The sequence below is a fragment of the Kwoniella shivajii genome, chromosome 11 (genome assembly GCF_035658355.1).
Source record: "Kwoniella shivajii chromosome 11, complete sequence".
Lineage (NCBI taxonomy): Eukaryota > Fungi > Basidiomycota > Tremellomycetes > Tremellales > Cryptococcaceae > Kwoniella > Kwoniella shivajii.
In genome coordinates, this window is record NC_085918.1 from 916,346 (window position 1) to 935,561 (window position 19,216).

The following is a 19,216-nucleotide window of genomic DNA, read 5'->3' on the forward strand; positions in this document are numbered from 1 at the left end:
TGGAACCGCCAGATGTTAAAACGCCGACCCCTGGCAAGCGGTATTAAATGGTAGTGGCACAACTCTTTTATCCTGTAACACCGATGATCCTGCTTTAACTCCGATGCATGCGATCCTTCGTTTGTATCTTTCAGCCCTTTACGTATGCTTACGTCATCCTCTAATGCATTTGATACCGCATGCATGCTGAACAGGGACGTGACAAGCGACTCTCAAGTCTCTGATTGACTGCAAAGCGTCCATCGTCCATGCTATTCTTATGAGGTGACATTTAAGGCTCAATCTCATCAGTGGTGTCGTAAAACTCCTTTGCGAATCTTTGTTGAACTTGTAACGTGCTTTCATCCTGATCAAATATCGATCAGTTGGCATGACGTCGAAGCAAAGAATTGAAAGACGCTAGCTTACTGATGTAGGAGCGATTCCTCGCATAGCGAGATATTTCCTTCCAGCTGTGAAATTGGTCGGTTAAGCGTTTCTACTTGCAATTGTTTTTTTTTTCATTTGGATCTCCGAACTCACTAAGCAGATCACTGTCAACTTCTCCAGATAGAGAAGATCCTTTCGAGCCGAACATGACACCGCCTGCCTCTTCAAGGATACATATGCCGGCCTGAAGAACGTATCAGCAAGTCTTCGTACTGCAGTGAAGGGCTACTCACACAGACATCCCATGCCCAACACTGATACATTTTCAAGTTAGTACGACGTAATTCATCAATCGTTTATGCTCAATCACACTCACTCCTACTTCCCAGTACCTAGTCACCCAAGGATCAGCTTCAGGGAGATTCTCCAAGCAATGGAGTATGATCTCACTCACATGTCCAATCCACCACTTGCAACAGTCGCGATGTTCAAGGCTGCACTACCCATACTTCTAAGTGAATGACACATCTTTCCTCCTAATTCAGGTGATGCAGCTAGAGTTTGGAAAGTTTTCACTTTGGATGGAAGGGCAGGTGCCGATCGTGATGAACCATACTCTATTGCGATTCTGGGATAGTCGGATTCAAGGCACATCATCAGTACTGCGTGTGAAGCTCTGCAAGGCAAAGGGCCCCTCCCCGGTGAGAAGTAACACCAGTGTTACCACGATCTTGGATATGACATAGAGTGGACTGACTCACAAAGCATGACCAAGGGACTGTAGAGGTTTCCCTTTACCGGTAATTGGCAATTTGGTCTTTCGATTCAGATAAGCTCCTTTACCTTTAGCAGCAGAGTACTATATTTCCCCCAATCATTCAGCGTTATCAACGAGCCATACACATTATCTGAGAACCTCATCAAGCAGGATTATGTCCTGTCACTGCCCACGGATTGTCACAGTGCGAAAGCATATCAATCACTCACCAGTTGATCCAAGAAAGGATTATATATAACTCCTACTACTGGTTTACCACCTACCGCCAATCCGATAGATGTAGCTACACATGGGAAACCGTGAATCTGTTATTACCATATTGAACGTCAGTTACACTTTGCTTCAGTGATCCGAAGTGAAGAAGCCATTCACAAAGTTGGTTGTACCATCGATAGGGCTTTGGAAGAGTATCTGGTTGTCAGCTCAACATTGCTTGACTGGGTTTGTCAGAGAAGGGGTTTAGCTTACTCGACTATATCAGAGTGTTAGTTCGCTTCCCACTTAGTCAAACACTTTGAGGGCTGATGGGACTTACCAATCCAAGTAGGCTCATCAGTAACTTTCTCTCCTTTGAATGTTTCTTCTCCGATACTAAAGGAGATGATCACCATCAGCTAAGCGTTCCACCATCATCATGCGGTCATATGGCTTAGAATTTGTAAAGACATCATCATTATCAAAAATTGAGAAAGATATCATTAATTATCTGAGATATGAGGTTACTCACAATTGATGATCGGGATAAGTCTCTTTGATTTTCTTCGTGATGAATGCTTCTACAGCTTTATCGACTTCAGTCACGAGCTAGAGAAGGATAATTGATCAGCAGCACGTTCGCTACCCTTCCAGAGGTCGCTCCTGGAGCGGGTATCATATCGTAGTTGAATCAGACGTGGTGACATAACTACTTATCTATATTAAGTATACACTCACATCGACACTGTTGACTTTTTCATCTTCATTAGAAGATTCAGAAGCGAATCGTTTCTGTTGACCTGCACGAATCATCTCACCCGCCTGAGATTGATTGATCGATGTATGTCAGCTCAGTTCGGTGGACGTCCGCTTGCAGTCCGGAACGTCCCGACATGTCGTGCGCCTAGAGGCTAGAACAGGTCTTCTGGACATGGGGAGAAAGTGAAATTGGTTTGGTAGCTTACTTCGAGAGCAAGGTTGATGGTGAATTCAAGGATAGAATCAAGATCTAATTGGGCTGACATGATGAATCACGAAAAAGGATGGAAGGGAAGACTGTAAAGGCTATCCTCAATGATTGTAATGAGTATACCCAGTAGAATATGACGGTGAACGATAGCTCATCCCCTTCTTACTCCCTCTCATGTTGTTGGAGATTGCTGATGACGCGAACATGATAAACAACCGGACCGGAGAGATAGTCGCGTGTATGCCACGTGTTATTTCAGTCCTTCTTAATCTTTCGGTCGATATCCCCCGATTACATCGCTCTCTCTCTCGCTTGGGTTCGTAATTTCTATTCATCAATCCACCCTTTATATTTCTGCTGAGATCACCAAGGACGACCCATTTGAGAACAGCATCAACATTGGAAAACCACCAGCTCATCTTAATTCGGATTAGTAACTTCACGAAATGCCACCTAAAGGAGGAAACGCAAAGAAAGAAGGTGGACGAGCTAAGAAAGCAGAGAACGAGGTGAGCTGGGTAGTGATTAAACTTGGGACTGGAATGATTGGAGGCACAATGACGGAGACTCATAACATCATCTGTGATGAGAGGACGAGCTAATGCCATAAATCACGCGTTGTAGGAGAAGAAGAACCAAGCCGCCAACGCTGCCAAGGCTGCTAAAGAAGCTGAAGAGTGGAAATCTGGAGGTGTGTCAGCATTCCCACATCAACCATATTTTGACGGATACGAAGTGCTGATACATCTTCCCCATTGGGTCTGTAGCCAAAAGCAACTCAAAAGCTGAAGCTGCTCAGCAGAAAGCTGCAGAAGCGGGTGAGTGTACTTTGAGATTGTATCGGACAAGATGTTTCGATAGACGGTGCTTTGGCTGATATGTTTCTGTTCTATTCATCTCCTGACTTATTCTCTTGATTGGACATCATTCATTCGGTCAATTCACCATTATCACTTCATCCTGATTGAAATTCTCGCCAAATGCCAATTATGACATCACAGCCCGTAAGAAAGCAGAGAAGGACGCATTATTAGCAGCAGAAGAAGCTTCTCTTCCATCAAAAGTGAAATCAGCCCCTAAGGCGGGCTCAGGCTCAGGTTCAAGTGCATCCAAGAAGAAGAACAATAACGACGTGTTAGTGAAGACGGGAACCGGTGTGGCCGGATACGGATTATCAGATCCATCAGGACATAGAAGAGCTAAGGATGAATTTGGAGAATTGGAAGAAACTGTTGAATTGAGCGCAAAAGGTATTGATGAAATGTTGGAAGCTATGGAATTGGTCAATCAACGTACGGATAAAGCTACCCTAGGTGCTAAAGTGAGCTAGTTCTGATTTATACCCTAGAACAAATCATTTTCAATATTATTAATGCGTATACCTTTAGGCCGCCATTTCGATCGATGCTCATCCAGAGGTAAGTCCACCCTTCTCATCTCATATACCTTAATCTTCAACTCCATTCTCAACGAATCAAAAGCTGATAGTCGAATATTAAACCTATGTAATACAGCGTCGATTCAAAGCTGCTTTCGAAGCTTACTTGGATAGGGAATTACCAATCTTGAAAGAAGAAGTGAGTGATTGTATTCAATTTGTTCACATGTGTATATTCAGATATAAGTCACATGTACACCTCTGCTACAACTTCAGTCTCGTATCCAAATTAAACCATTGTCGATTCGTTATATACTTTTACACACACACACAAAAGTATAACTCACTAATCCGCTTATAAACGTTAGCATCCCGGTTTAAGACAAAATCAAATGCGTGATTTAATTTATAAACAATTTCAAAAGGCTCCAGAGAATCGTGAGTAACCATTCTTCCATCTCATCTCATTTCATGTCACAGATCGCATCCTCCGCCCTATCTATCACTTGTCCCCATTTTATGTCCACTTGCTAATAATGACACAATTCATATTTCACACTTGCTATGGTACAGCTTTCAATCAAGCTAAAATAGCTTACAACGCTACTAAAGATGAAAAAGTCGATGCGCTCAAATCGATCATGGATTCTAGAGAAGCTAAATACCGTGTTGAGTAGGATGGATTACGGATAGAGATTAGAATTCTATCACCGAATCATGAAATCAGAGTAAACATCTTAGCTTAGTAGACTCATATAGCTGACGAATAGATGAACATCCCTTTCTTGTATATTATGCATATGAAGTAATTCGTTTGACGAGACTGAAAACGACTTTGCTTGGTCCGACGCACACATTGACCGAGCGGATGACTGCGAGACACTGTTCCGCAATAGACATGATTGACGACGGGATGAGTAAAAACCCACACGTTCGCAAGTCGCTCGATAGTGCACAAGAATATCCAACCACCTTGACCGCGGTTTCAACACAAGTAAGCGGAAACACTACACAAACTCTATCATATTGCATAGCATCCCTTCCAGCTCAGTATCAATATGTGATGTATAGTAATCCACGATTCAATTCCATACAAGACATACGTTTGAATGGAGCAAGTGGTTAAAGGGAAAAGGTGTTTTCGGAAAAAAGTGGATGGGCAAAAAGGGTAATGATGATTGACGAGGTATTGGATTCATGATGAAAATGAATAATAGATGCGATGGAGATTTCGGTTCTGCGAGAGCAAATGACACACAATCAGTTCAACCAATTCTTGTAAACCGCAACTGTGAAACAAAACTTACACATGACAATTCGAGGTTCAGTGATTGAAGTAGAGATCTGCAAGAAACCACTCGGAAATCAGCTCTCTGTCAGACTCGACTCAAATCTTGAACGTTTGAATTTCCCAAGAAGGAAGGTAGACATACACTCTTATGAGGTAAGACTGAAGCACCATTGACATAAAGTTCATCTTTTATGGTAACGTCATCTCCAAGGACTGTGATGTTTTCAACCCGAGTCTGGCATGGCAAATTTTGTTCAGCTAAATCGTCTGCACGAGCGACTGGTAGCTGAGTAGAGTAAAGCCTGCTTACCCATCGTCCGACATTAGAGTTCCATCCAACGATAGAGTTCGCGATCCAAGAATGATCTCTGACAGTTGCGTTTGACATGATAACACATCTTTGAAGTCTTACTCCTGGACCAATCTTTGCATCAGGTCCAATAACTACGTTAGGTCCGATAACAGCAGTAGGATCGATCTCGGCGGTCTAGCCGATAAATCTTTGGTAAGCTGCAGGTCTTATCGCGAATGAGGATCGACACTCACAGGATCTACCAAGACGTTACCGCCATATACCCATTTGTTTTGTTTGGGATCGGTAAGAAGAGGTGAGTGTTGAGCTGTAAGGTGAGAGAGGTAAAGGCAGGTTCCTGTGAAGACAAGGTCTGTCAGTATTTCCGCACACACCCTTTATCGAAACAATCAGACCCACCTGACAAGTAGTCTTTGGGTTGACCAACATCCATCCAGAAACCGGGAAGGTCGAAGGAATGTAATTGATGATCGGCGGCAATGGCAGGGAAGACCTCTTTCTCGATAGAAGTTGGTTGAAGCTGATGAGAATTCACCGATATCAGCTCTTTATTGCCTCTGTGCCCTGTCCGGGGATTGAACTAATTACGACTTGAAAGCCGTTTACTCACTTGAATTCTATCCAGTACACTTGGGTTGAAAATGTAGATACCAGCATTAATTCTGTTACCGACGAACTCCACTGGTTTCTCCACGAATCGATCAATGACTGTAGAACCAGGTTTGGTGACTACGACACCGTATGCTGAAGGTTCAGCAACTTTAGTTACCATGATTGAACCTTCACACCCATGAGCAATATGGAAGTCTCTACAACAAGTGGAGCAACGTTAGCTTCTTCACTTCCTAGAGCGGGAATGGCATGGTGTTAGGTGCAGAGGCACGCAACAATCTGAGCTCACCGGAATGCTTCGAAAGGGTAGATACAAGTGACATCAGAATTGAGGACGAAGAAAGGTGTATCATCTTTTCCCAGGATCTCTCTAGCGAGAGCGAGAGGACCAGCTAAAACACACAATATTCAGCACGAGGAGCTGACTGTATTACACAATAACATGAATGATAAGAGGGAGCCAAATGGAGGGAAAGTTGCTCACCAGTACCTAACGGTTCAGTCTCAACTGAGAAATGAATGTTGATACCGAATTCTTCTTCAGTCTTTTTAAGTACTGAAACCATAACTTCAGGTCGGTAGTTGACGGCAAGCACAATATCTTTTACTCCGGCCTATCGAGGAGATTCGGATGGAATGGGAATGAGATTTACGTAGGAGGAATCAGAGAGAAGGTGAGAAAGGAGAATCATACCAAGATCAGCTCTAGATTCCAGTACGAAAAGTGGTTTATGATGGAAGAACGTACCTTGACAAGAGCTTCGATTTGATGCAAGCTATATGAATGACAAATACACCGGTCAGTAAGCCACCAAACCACTGTAGAACCCAGCTCCAGCGACGTTGGAGTTCTCCTCTGCATAAAGCGGGATTCAACTCACATCATAGCCTAAAAATTGTAATATCGTCAGCTCTAAATACCTCTTATATAATAGCAAGAACAACCGAGCTACTGTCAACTCACCTTGTTACAGAACTCTACCAGTGGTTTAGGCCATGATAACTATTCGCATAACGTTCATCTTAGGTCAGCTCCAATCTCAGTATGCATGATTGTGAAAGATTCGATAAAATCGCGTCGACATATTTTAATCTAACGCGTCTTTTTGACGATGATGCATTTCGCTCTATTTCGTAGCGACAGGAAGGATGAGATTGAAGACTCACAGTCAAAGGTCTGAGTCGAGTACCGAAACCACCAACTAAGATCAGCGCGTATCTATCGTCATGAAAAGGTAAGCTTGACTCCGGCAACTTGCAGAGGGACTGTTCGGACGGTGAAGGATTGGATGAACAAAGGTCAAGTGGATTGTTAAACTTATCTTCATTTTTGATTGTGTACTGAATATGGAAGAGGGGGAAAAGAGTGTGAGTGAGTGAGTTGGAGTTGGTTGGTTATCAGAGATGAGATGAGAAAGAGTGAGGAGAGGAGGTATTGATGAAGATTGTTCGGGAGATGGGGTATCCAAGCGGTCCACAAGAGATTGAAAGAATGGTAAAACACCTTGGTGGATGGTGGTGGTGACCGTTTCCTGCGGTTTGTATCGACTATGGCTTTTGGACACGTTGTAACACCCGGACGAATTAGGTCAAAAACTAATAAAAATATACCGATTCAGGGTAAAAACATGTAAGAACTTTACTAGTATGCTTTTTGCGGAATTAGACTTCGGGTCTGGGTAAAAAGGTAGCTAGTTACCACGTGGTTCCTTGGGACTGCCCATATTATTCGATCCAATGAATTTATTATATTTTATCCCATTCGGTTTTCAAAAGGGTTTTTGATTTTTCAACTCACTTGCAGTAGGTTTTGTGTGCGGATCAAAAGTTATGAAGTATCTTGCTTGAAATTGGTATATTCACCTTATCATCTTTACCACTCACTTACTTTCAAACCAAACCATCAACTCACCACAATGCGTATCGAGAAATGTTACTTTTGCTCGACGAATGTCTATCCAGGACACGGAACGATGTTCGTAAGGAATGATGCGAAATGTTTCAGGTTCTGTTCTTCCAAATGTCACAAGAACTTCAAGATGAAGAGGAATCCTAGAAAGGTCAGATGGACAAAAGCTTTCAGAAGAGCAAATGGTAAAGAGATGGTCGTTGTGAGTCTCGTTTTCTCTGTCTTTTTCAACAACTACGATACGGCGTGCATGATTGGAGAGCGCAGAGGGTTTGTTTGGTGGTGGTTTAGTGGCAACGAAGATACCATACCCAACTCACCGTAGCTTGGTTGTCAACTCTCACTGCTATGCTGTCATTATACTTTGCGAACCCCAACATTATGTCATGCCCTCCAAGACATTTCTCACATTGGAATGCGTACTGGAATCGTGCTATGATCATTTACCCTCAAAATATCCTTCAGCCATTCTTATATTTGCCTCTTACCGCACAAACCATTTGTCGATAAGAATATTACTGATACATTACAAACCTTCATAGGACTCCGTCTTCGAGTTTGAGAAACGACGAAATGTACCTGTACGATACGACCGAGAACTTGTCGCTACTACGCTCAAAGCCATGGAGAGGGTCGCTGAGATTCGATCCAAGAGAGAGAAAGCCTTCTGGAAGAACAGGTATGTTCTCATTTCTATATACATCATGATCGTTTTCAATCCCTCTCGATTGTCAAGAGATAAATCCAGCTCCAAAACGAATATAAGCTAATACAATGTTCACTCCTACTACAGAATGTCCGGTAATGCAGCTAAGAACGCCAGAGACGCAGCATTATCGATTGAAAAACATATCGAACTTGTTCAACCTCGATCATCGACCAAATCATCTCTATCAACTTCCACAATCGAAGAAAAAGAGAAAATCAGAGAAAAGATCAAAGTTCGTGCAGCAGGCAAAAAAGCAATGGCTTTACAACAATTAAAATCTGCAAATCAATCGAAGAGAAGTAACAAGCAAAGTAGATTAATCCCTGCTGAAGGTGGTGGTATGGGTATGAGCTTGGATTAGACTTACTTTTCACCAAAAGTTAAGTTGGATCTGGACTTTTCGAATTAGATTTGGTCACTTTAGTTGCTTTCCACCCGTTCTCACACTTGTTGTATTATACTTGGAAATCTATTGCCCCTTTAGACGAAGTAGTTTCTATATATGGGAAATAGTTATGATATATTCTCTTTACGCTCACGCTTATGCTTCTCCTTCGGCTCCTGGTCACAATCAATCGCTTGCTTCTAATATGGTACTGGAAAACGCTGTACCATGAGCTTGGCGCGGTCCTTCCAAGCGGTATTCGTTTTTGAATGTGGCACCCTTATGATGTGACATTCCGGTAGTAATATTATTATCATTTCATTTTACCCTGAATGACAAAGATGGGGTTTGTTGTTGTTTTGTTTGGTCCAACTGTTCCAATGTGATCCTTAACCCCCACTCCGCGTCGTACAGTGGAATGAAAATAATGTGAATTGATCTTGTTAATATTCCTTGCTCTTGTCACTTGGCTCACACTTGGCTTACTTTCCCACCCAATACCATTGTGTAGATCGCAATATAACATTCTTTCTTTCCATCGACATACTTCTTTCCTTGAATTACCAAGACGCGAAATCACTCATCTTCATCCTCTCATTCTCTCACGCGACTCTCTTCCTTCTCACCACGTACGACTCGAATTCGATCTCTGTCTCGAGTAATTGGAAGACAGTCACACGCACGGACTATCACATACAATAACGAAGAAGATATACAACTACATTATAATCTTTGTTTGTGATATAAAGGATAGACGGACATCATTCAATACCGCTACCAGGCTATATTCCTTCCTCCAGATCGAGATCTCGATTAAACTTCGATCCAACCTCTCAGATTCGAATAGTGTCGTGATCTGACCAAAGAGGTAGATCGCCTAATCGATCTTCAGATAAGATTGCTATCACGCGTGAGTAGATTACGATTCTATCATTTCGATTTGGACTGGAGTCTGGATTATTCACCCGGAGGTTCCGAAGTCAAGGTAGAGAAAGCATTGTGGTATGGTAATGCGGGGGAGAAGTGATCGGAACGTGATTTGTGTCAGATCAAAGGATACTTGATCATCCTTTCAGTCCATTTGCAGGACTGTTAAAACATGATATGAAAGGTGGTGCTTTGTCGGGAGAAAGTGAATCGTAAAATCTGCTTCTTGATTTTGTTGTTAAGCCTTCGAGTTGAAATTCCTTCATGTTTTCCCTCATTGTTGATAATGGTAACAAAGTAATGGAATAAATTCACTGACAACAATCATTTTTCATGTTAATTAGTCATTTAATCGTAAAACGAAAAACTATCAATACATTCAAAATGCCACCTTCACCCACTTTGCCAACCTTGACTCTTTCTTTACCCCCATTACCTCTAATACCCACTTCACCACCACTCATCCCCCCTACACTGGATAAAAGGCAAACTTACGTCACGGTATCAGTGGTGAAGAACACAACAGATTCAGACACTTCTTCATCTTCATCAAGTAATTCTTCTTCTGGATTCCCAATCAAAATTGCCATTCCTGCTTTAATAGGTGGAATGGCTCTGGCGCTGATTGGTTTCGGGATTTGGTGGTGGTGGACAAGGAAAATCAAACGTGAACGAAGAGTGAGTAAAACCTCATTTCCATCATGAAATAAATCGTCGACTACTTAGTTGTAACGAGATCAAATGACCTCGATCTGGTTATATATGAGCTGGAATGATCCGATCTTGAACTGACCCATCCCCTCCCATTAGGCAGCTTGGGAAGCGAGACAACGAAAGAAGAGAAAGAGAGCAGAACAATCTGCTCGTCCATCCATTTCGTCTTCCAGAGCACCTTCAGGGTCAGGATCGAAATCACCTATGGAAGAAAAAAGCTTTATTCCACCCGTACCAGCTTTACCCAAACACGCAGCCACTCAAGATCCATATAAAGAAAGAGGTTATGGTTATTCTGATACCTCCGCACAACCTTCTTTCCCACCTTCTTCAAATCAATTGTCAACTTCGATCAACTCGAATTTGGGTTCAGGCGCAGGCGCATTTGGTTACGCTACTCAACCTGGTTTAGAACAAGATTTACAATATGGTTATGATCAATATGGACAACCTATTTCACAAGGATACAACAACAACAATAACAATCCGCAAGAGAAATATAGACATCAAAGAAGTAAATCGAATGATTCATCCAATCCTGCAAATCCATTCTCGAATACAAATTCAGCTGCTCCTGTAACTCTCGCGGCGCCAATCAACCAAAAAGAGGAACAAGGACAAGCTCAACCATTACCTGTGAAGAATGAAAAATCAAGCAAGAGAGCAATGGCAAGGATGAAAGTGGCGGATTCAGCAGCTGCGAATGCATCAGCCGATCCTGCCTATAGACATCAACCTAAAAAACCATCCCCATTAGCAATAGCAGCTGCAGAAGCTAAAGCTAAACAATTAGCAGAATCAAATAACAATAACATGGAACATTTAGCTCCACCCAATGAGTCGTCTTTACCACCATATGAATCACAAGGACAAGGAAACAACGATTCGAGAGGTAAGGCAGTATCAGGTGAATGGGGTGTAGCGTTGGGGTCACCAAACAATGATGGTCATTTCAATTTCAATTCTCAACAACCACAGGTCGAACAAGAAGATCCATATTTGAAAGCACAAAAGATAAAGTCTGGTTTATACACTCAAGATCCATATGCCGCTTATCATGGTGATTATAATGATGACGATGAAGATGTCTATCACCAAGCCGCTGAAGGAATGGGTTTAGCTAGTAATGGTATTCAATCTAGTACACCCAAGAAATCCAGATGGGTATAAATTGAGTTTGACTTGTTTGATCACTGAATCATCGAAAGGTATCTATCTGGATTTGAAGTGATCTTTACTGCTGTATGAAGAAGGGGGAAGATCTTTTACTTGATTTACTTAAGTTATGTTTGTTCAATTGGACTACGGCGGATACAAAAGGGACAATGTTTTCAATCTTATTTATCATCAATATCAAATATTTTAGTTTGTTTTCTACATACGCGATGTCACTTGATTGTGGAGTTTATTATGCGAATGGCTACATCCATTTCTAATTGAATCAGGGGCGAGCCCTACAACTTGATACGGTATGCATCCTTCGTGTCCAGATGAGCTGAGAGATGAAAGCTTTGCTTGACGGGAAATGAGCTTTGAATTCAATAGCAGGTGGAGAAAGCCACACGCCGGATAGTATTCGAGTAAGTGGATAGATGAGACGTCATCGCCACTGACTATGATCGACACGGAAGCTCATATCATCCCATCATTTTATTCATTATTCATTCATCATTCACTGCGCTTTAAACCGTTCAACTCTCAATCCATCTTTTCGATCTTTGTTCATCCAACGTACGCAGTCAAATCGCAAGACCAAGGAGAGAGATCGCATAGAGAAAGCAAACTCACTTGTATCCGTTTTCACCAGATCAACTAATTACGACCGTCTCATAACACTCGGACCCTTCGAACAAGCGAACCTCCTCCCTTCGCATTCTTGCTCTGCCGCCGTCGGACGACGAGATTCAACATGTCGACAATAGTGGATTCACGTCCAAGAGGCTCATACATACCTGCCGATTGTCCAAGTTGTAAATCACAACAGGAATACATACTTCCACCTACTTTTATAGGTACTTTGAGAGTGAGATGTTTTGGGTGAGTCGGGTTTATCTTTCTCGTATCGGCTTGTAAATATGGAGTGTGAGCTAGGGCGAACGAGTGCTTTTGGATTAGCTACAGATCCATTCTCAGTCATACAATGACACCACGCTGACTGTCACCTATATCCGCACGAATAGATGTAAACAATTCTTCACACACCCTCAACCCAAACCCAACACATCTTCAAATGCTAACAATTCATCCAGATTCCCAGGTATGGGATCTAACAATAACAACTATACCAACAATGGTGGTGGTGGTACATCAAGAGATACGAATTCATCAAGTAGAAGAGGAATAGGATCAGATAAAAATCCAATTGATTTGGCCTATTATGAAGTATTAGGATTAGATAGTCAATGTACTCAGGATGAAATCAAAAAAGCCTATAGACGATTGGCTATCAAATTACATCCTGATAAAAACAGAGATGATCCAGATGCAGAAGAGAAATTTAAACAAATCTCAATTGCTTATCAAGTTTTATCAGATCAAGAATTAAGACGTAAATATAATGAATTCGGTCAAAAGAATGGAGGTGGTGTAGCTGAACCCGCAGGTGGATTCCAAGATCCAGAAGAAGTTTTCGGTAAGATGTTTGGAGGTGATAGGTTCGAAGATTTCATTGGGCAAATCAGTATCGGTAAGTATCGGCTTTACTTTATACGCAGAAAGCTGACTATATCTTAACACTCACACTCACAGGTAAAGACATGAAAGACGCTTTCCAACAACAACACGAAGAAGAAGCGGGTGATTACATGATTGGTCCAACTGGTAAACCAATGATGACACCCGACGCGATGCAAAGGAAAATGTTGCGAGACAGAGCAGTAGCTGAACAAAAAGCAAGAGTCAGAAAAGAAAGAGTAGATAAATTAGCTATAAACTTGGTTAAAAAGTTAAATATCTATACTGAAGCTGCTAAAGGTGTGGAAGATAAATTGGTTGGAGCGAGTTTCAGAGTGAGTTATTATACTTGATTCACACCAAATATGATATTGGGAACAATGGATTATAGAGCTAATAGTGTATATAACAATCTATAGGAAATTTGTCGTCTTGAAGCTGAGTCAGTCAATTTCCTTCTTAATCGTCGAGGTAGAAGTTCATCGCTGATCAATCCTCTCCATTATGTTTATAGAGACTTGAAAGAAGAAAGTTACGGTACAGAGTTACTGAATGCTCTTGGTAGAGCATATCAAGCGAAATCTGCACAACACATGGTAAGTGATCTTTGCACGCAGTATAACCTTAAATCGAAGTCCACCAGCTAATACCATTCGTTTATAAAGGCTTCAACTCAATTCGCTCCTCTTGGATGGTTCCACGGTGCCAAAAACACTTTTAACGTGATGGGTGACACGTGAGTCTCCTGCATTTCCGTATCATTTTGTGTTCATAAGCTGAAACATGTGTGATTTAGCGTATCGACAGTCCGTTCAGCTCTTGAATTGAAAGCAGTGTTTGACAGACTGCAATTAGCTGAACAGAGTGGTATGCCAGCTGCGGATTTGAGGAAATTAGAAGAACAAGCTGCTGAACAAGGTATAAGGACTTTATGGAAGGTGAGTGGAGTCCCGAATCATTCAGTTATGGTTCATTCATTAAACGCGTATGGTGTAGGGTGCGAAACTCGAAGTAGAGAGTGTAGTAAGGGAAACCTGTGAAAGAGTTCTAACAGATTCGACAATTCCAAAAGAGAAATTGCATATGAGGGCTTACGCATTGGGTTTAATGGCTGAGGTGAGTTTACATGATCTCCTTAAAGAAGTTGATGTATGCCGGCTAATATCTGACTTTGACTTGATAGGCATTCCTGGCCATTAGAAAAGATGAAGAATCAGCTCCAACAGAAGATTTCGTAAAAGTTGAAACTCCAGCATCTAAACAACGTGATGCAGCAGCTTCTTCTGCCAATACGAGTAAACCAGCCGTACCACCTAGACCACCCACCACAGCATCGACCAATGCAGCACCACCACCCCTTAACATTCCTGCTCACCCAGCTGCAGCCCCGAATGTACCTCCTCGGCCCACTGAGAAACCTACTGTGGTTCCTGGACCTAACGATATACCCTCGGATCAAGAGAAACAAGAAACACTACATGCCGCTTATAAAGCTTGTGAGTACCATCATTCCCAAATGATAACTGGATGCGACTGACTCACTGCTCAATCGGTAGATGAAAGCAAAAGACGAAGTCAAGGGGAATGATAGAAGTCATTTTGGAGTATCCGGAACTTTTTGCAAAGATCTTGTAGATTTATACATATATATACCTTTTTTGTGCAGTATTATGATATTACAGCTAGCTTACACTTCTATATCGCAAATCAAATCGCGAGCATTTCTATTATCTGATCAATGTACCATTGATAGACATTACAACAAGTCATAGTGATGCCACATTGTTATGGACTAACGGACTAATGGTGATTAATCCAATCGTCCAATGTCATCATCTTCACCTAATTCTTCTTCTTCTTCCAAATCCAAACTCAACCAAAAACCTTCCCAATCATCTTCATGATCTTTATCTTTATCTGCCCAATCCATGACGTCTTTCAAAGCTTTGACGTATCTTTCACCTTCCATTCTAGTTTCTTCATTAGTGTAATATTGAGTTGGAAGATTGATTGGTGGATTGGGTCTTTTGGGATAACTGTCCATTGGTGGTGTCAAGACATCTATCAATAAATCTTCTTCTAAATTCTTCCTTCTCGCTAAATCAGACTCGTCTTCCTATGAACACATTACATGAATATCAGCTAACGAACTTTTGGTACTGAAGCACAGGACTTCTGTATCCTGACAATAGACCGTGGATTGAATGGAGAGGATGATTGCTAATCAAAGGAGTAACTTACAATATCGAATTCATCTTCTCTCTCATCATATTCAACATTCTCTTCTAACTCTTCGAAACCAGGTGCGAAAGCAGCCCAATTATCAGGACTTGAAGTTTGCCATATATTGATATCACCTGAAGTTGATATTGATGCTATGACAGGTCTTGTTGGATGCCACTGAGATCATTGTACGAGTACGAGTATGACAGAAAAAAACAAAGGTATTGTATCAGCTCGTGACACGATAGATATATCGAGAGCTTTTCGCTTTGTATTGAAGAATCATACGGATTATAGAAGAGAAAAAGAGGGAAAATCGATTACGGTCTAATCCAGTTTGATTTCGGATAAAAAACGAAGCGAAGAATTTTCAACTCACATCACAATCTATCAAAGGTTCTCTTGGACCTTCCAAAACTTTAACTAGAACCATGCTTTCTCTATCCCAAATGAAAACGTTATGTGCCATCTTATGTCCCGCACCACCCATGACATATTCACCATCACCCGAGAATCCAATCGAATGCCAAGGAGTTCGATTGACTAAATCTTGAAATCGATGCAAGGGCGTCAAAGTTGACGTTAATGGATGTACTGATAATAATCGAAGAGCTCTATCGGATGCTGAGAGAATGATGTTTCTAAAAACGGACAGAGGAGACAGATAAACAAGTCAAAATCAGTGAGTTCATTCCGTTTTGATGATGTACTCAAGGTCGAACTGTGATTTCGTTATAGATGACTTATGAACTTGTTATCTATACTTACTGTCCGGAAGCATCAAATCGTAATTGCCTTATAGCGGCATTAGCTACTTTGACTCTTTGAAGGACCTGTACAACCAGTCATCTGTCAGCAATCTTCCTTCTTCTTTGGTGAGCATCAGGAAGGAATATTTTCATTGGTCGGCAACAGTCATCTACTCACATATCTGGATACTGGATCTATCACTAGTAACATGCCATTTGATGTTCCAGCGTAAATCCTTGATCCGCAAGGAGAAAATACAGCGCAAGCCATTGATGATCTACGTCAGATGAATGTCAATATATTGTCAGCTTGTAAGCGTCGTCGTTAAAAAGAGTCAGTTAATGCCGTATGAGCATAATTTTGGATTGATAACAGAGGCCGAATAACCAGAATAGACCTGACTAACCTTTTCCTTGATTGCTCTTCTACATCTTGATCTTCTTCACCTTCAACAACATCTTGCAATATGTGCCTAGATCCATCTCTCAGATCTACCAATACGGCTTCTCCACATGTCAAAGTAGCTAGAACAATCTTACTATTTCTAGGATGAAACACTGCATTTGAAACAGGTGCTTCGAATCGGATAGTATGTATCCTAGGTGAAGATGAAGATGGAGATGCGTTGGATTTTAACATCGACTTTGAGTTTGAGCTGGCATTTGAGCTGGAGCTCGGGTTTTGGTTTCCGTTTAGGTTAGAAGTGGAAGTAGAGTTCGGTGTAGGAAGGGAAGCAGGGGTTTTAGGTCGTAAATATGGATGTGAAAGTATCGATAAATCCCATATTATAGCTGTTGAATCCAATGAAGATGTGAGTAAATAACGATTGTTTCTTGACCAGCTAATATCATTGATCAAGTAGATTTATATCAAGTCAGCTAAATAATCTCCCATTTCCTCGTTGATTATCATTCTGCTTTGGTTTGATTTGAACTGTTGGAAAATGAATTGTCACACAAAACACACCTTAATCCGCCAACAGGTTTAACATGACCTTCTAACAATCTAATCATACCCCTAGTTTCAACATCCCAAATTTCGACTACACCATCACTTCCTCCCACAGCCAGATAATGTCCCGCGAAAGGTCCAGAGGGGTTGAAAAGGACTGATACTCCCTGAGAAGATAATGTAGAATCAACTGCTTCTGGATATTTCTGAGCGAATGGATCTGGGTAAGGAAGGACAGAGGGAAGGAAAGAAAGAAAGAAAAGTTAGATCAGTGAATAGATCGCTATACTGTCTGTTTATAGGAATCGGCTCAATCGGAATGCAAAACTCACTAAGGAGCTGCTGCATTCTTTTTCAACTAATATATGTGATCCTAGTCTCTCTGAATTGACGACTGGTAGGTTTATCTTGTTGTTCAATTGCGGCATGAAGATGTGATCTCTTAATCTTAGTTTGGTTCGCGTCTTTTGTAAACGTCTTTTTTTCCGTCGGAGATTTGGCAAACATTAACATCCAGTCTCTTCTCTTCATCGTCGTTTTGGCTCGTCTTTCTCATCATCTGTTGCAACAACATCGTCCAGCTACTTATTGTATCGCCAGAACTGACTTGGGAAGATCGCTCAGGCCCCAGTGAAATACGCTTCTAGCCTATAAGATGCAAGTCCGACCACCTGCTGCTACTACACTCTCTTCCTCAATAGAATATCATGCCCCTTTACCACCTTCAATCCCACTATCATCTATAAACACTTTAATCCCGCGGTTGACTACAACCATCAATGATATTGATCATCTAAGGAATTTGATCGGGGCTGGATACGTAGATGGTTCTTTACCAAGCTGGTAAGTCTGATAGGTTATACATGCCGGTTCAATCCCGCACCTTGACTACTACTACGACTACGACGACATCGCCCTGAAAGAATGCAATGTAATCTGATTTCATCTGATCTGAATGAATGAAATAGGGATACGTTACTTCAGAGATATTCACTTTTATTAGGACGTATAAATGCTTTATCAAATTATATCTCACCCCCTTCTACTTTGACGACAACAACAACAACCACAACTTCTTCTTCTTCTTCCTCTGCTACTACTACTACTAATTTAGCTCCCCCTCCCCCTCCTCCATTATCAGGATACCTAGTACATCCCCTAAACCCTCTTCCGTCTACAACGAATACAAATACGGCGAACGGAGAAAATGAAGTCAACCCATTGGCTTTTGAAACTTTTTTTCAAGTTATAAATACTCAATTAATACCTTCTTTAACTAACTCACAAGAATCAACTTTATCAAATGATCAAACTCAAACGCAAACGCAAACGCAAACGCAAAATCAGCATCAAGGTTCATCTTCGGCGAAAACAACGACGACACGATGGCATACTGCCGACGAACTAAGAGGGATGGACGATAGAGCATTGGATATACTCAAGAGATCATTGAAAGATAGATTAAACAAGGAATCCATCAAGATAGATGTCATGAAGAGGGAAATAGATAGAAGGGAGGAAGAAATCGATTGGACAATGCGCATAGACGAAGCTGAGGAAGAAGATGACAACGATGACCAGGATCCTGGAGAGGGTGAAAATCAAGTGCAAGGTGATACAGGTGGAGTATCACAGATTCAAGATAAAAATAATGATCATGATGACGATGATGAGAGCGACGACGATCTGTTCGGAGGCGATGATGACGATGGCGACGAACCGATGATCATAGATGTTGACGCTGAAAAAACTGAGAGAATCGGTACACCGAAACAAGTTGATGAGGAGGAGAAGAGTGAAGAGATAAATTGGAAATTGGAAGATTATGTGAATTACATGGATAGCGGTAAGATACCGTCGAATATATGAATAATCAGTCAAGTTCTTTTAATCCCATTTTGTCTGTTAAACGTAGAAGTTGATCAGCTGTGTATGAATAGTTGTACATGTGTACATGACCTCTTCGTTTGATTGACTATTTCAGGTTCTTGATCAATTGTGAAAGAGAGAATCTCATTTCATAAATTATCGTCATTTATCTATCTATCACAAAAAGATATCCAAGTTAC

At 41.4% G+C, this 19,216-nt stretch overlaps 8 protein-coding genes across 8 annotated transcripts; 5 read left to right on the plus strand and 3 right to left on the minus strand.

Moving 5' to 3' along the window:
• Positions 1-271: 271 nt before the first annotated feature.
• Positions 272-2,367, minus strand: IL334_007752 (uncharacterized protein; the record flags this gene model as incomplete). The annotated part of the gene is made up of 13 exons (XM_062939441.1): positions 272-346; positions 409-452; positions 523-613; positions 663-683; positions 746-761; positions 824-997; positions 1,131-1,228; positions 1,357-1,452; positions 1,520-1,544; positions 1,649-1,738; positions 1,875-1,951; positions 2,081-2,164; positions 2,308-2,367. 13 exons carry the CDS (start codon positions 2,365-2,367, stop codon positions 272-274), a joined length of 951 nt encoding a protein of 316 aa, XP_062795492.1.
• A 391-nt stretch (positions 2,368-2,758) lies between these two features.
• IL334_007753 (uncharacterized protein) lies at positions 2,759-4,367 on the plus strand (the record flags this gene model as incomplete). Its single annotated transcript, XM_062939442.1, has 8 exons — positions 2,759-2,821; positions 2,937-3,003; positions 3,080-3,130; positions 3,314-3,633; positions 3,701-3,730; positions 3,827-3,889; positions 4,059-4,128; positions 4,264-4,367. The coding sequence occupies 8 exons, from the start codon at positions 2,759-2,761 to the stop codon at positions 4,365-4,367; spliced, it is 768 nt and encodes a 255-aa protein (XP_062795493.1).
• A 583-nt stretch (positions 4,368-4,950) lies between these two features.
• Positions 4,951-7,777, minus strand: IL334_007754 (mannose-1-phosphate guanyltransferase; the record flags this gene model as incomplete). The annotated part of the gene is made up of 13 exons (XM_062939443.1): positions 4,951-5,034; positions 5,124-5,216; positions 5,292-5,468; positions 5,528-5,631; positions 5,694-5,814; positions 5,905-6,103; positions 6,196-6,298; positions 6,391-6,520; positions 6,655-6,682; positions 6,788-6,795; positions 6,871-6,909; positions 7,074-7,125; positions 7,770-7,777. The coding sequence occupies 13 exons, from the start codon at positions 7,775-7,777 to the stop codon at positions 4,951-4,953; spliced, it is 1,146 nt and encodes a 381-aa protein (XP_062795494.1).
• Positions 7,778-7,822: 45 nt separating this feature from the next.
• Positions 7,823-8,885, plus strand: IL334_007755 (uncharacterized protein; the record flags this gene model as incomplete). The annotated part of the gene is made up of 3 exons (XM_062939444.1): positions 7,823-8,017; positions 8,358-8,494; positions 8,609-8,885. The coding sequence occupies 3 exons, from the start codon at positions 7,823-7,825 to the stop codon at positions 8,883-8,885; spliced, it is 609 nt and encodes a 202-aa protein (XP_062795495.1).
• Positions 8,886-10,220: 1,335 nt separating this feature from the next.
• IL334_007756 (uncharacterized protein) lies at positions 10,221-11,720 on the plus strand (the record flags this gene model as incomplete). Its single annotated transcript, XM_062939445.1, has 2 exons — positions 10,221-10,514; positions 10,647-11,720. The coding sequence occupies 2 exons, from the start codon at positions 10,221-10,223 to the stop codon at positions 11,718-11,720; spliced, it is 1,368 nt and encodes a 455-aa protein (XP_062795496.1).
• Positions 11,721-12,459: 739 nt separating this feature from the next.
• Positions 12,460-14,811, plus strand: IL334_007757 (uncharacterized protein; the record flags this gene model as incomplete). The annotated part of the gene is made up of 10 exons (XM_062939446.1): positions 12,460-12,587; positions 12,731-13,236; positions 13,299-13,558; positions 13,643-13,665; positions 13,738-13,819; positions 13,889-13,959; positions 14,020-14,161; positions 14,220-14,339; positions 14,407-14,719; positions 14,780-14,811. 10 exons carry the CDS (start codon positions 12,460-12,462, stop codon positions 14,809-14,811), a joined length of 1,677 nt encoding a protein of 558 aa, XP_062795497.1.
• A 222-nt stretch (positions 14,812-15,033) lies between these two features.
• IL334_007758 (uncharacterized protein) lies at positions 15,034-17,495 on the minus strand (the record flags this gene model as incomplete). The annotated part of the gene is made up of 9 exons (XM_062939447.1): positions 15,034-15,339; positions 15,465-15,623; positions 15,826-16,087; positions 16,215-16,279; positions 16,374-16,473; positions 16,603-16,794; positions 16,840-17,037; positions 17,163-17,367; positions 17,480-17,495. The coding sequence occupies 9 exons, from the start codon at positions 17,493-17,495 to the stop codon at positions 15,034-15,036; spliced, it is 1,503 nt and encodes a 500-aa protein (XP_062795498.1).
• Positions 17,496-17,802: 307 nt separating this feature from the next.
• IL334_007759 (uncharacterized protein) lies at positions 17,803-19,016 on the plus strand (the record flags this gene model as incomplete). Its single annotated transcript, XM_062939448.1, has 2 exons — positions 17,803-17,990; positions 18,116-19,016. The coding sequence occupies 2 exons, from the start codon at positions 17,803-17,805 to the stop codon at positions 19,014-19,016; spliced, it is 1,089 nt and encodes a 362-aa protein (XP_062795499.1).
• Between the last annotated feature and the right edge of the window lie 200 nt (positions 19,017-19,216).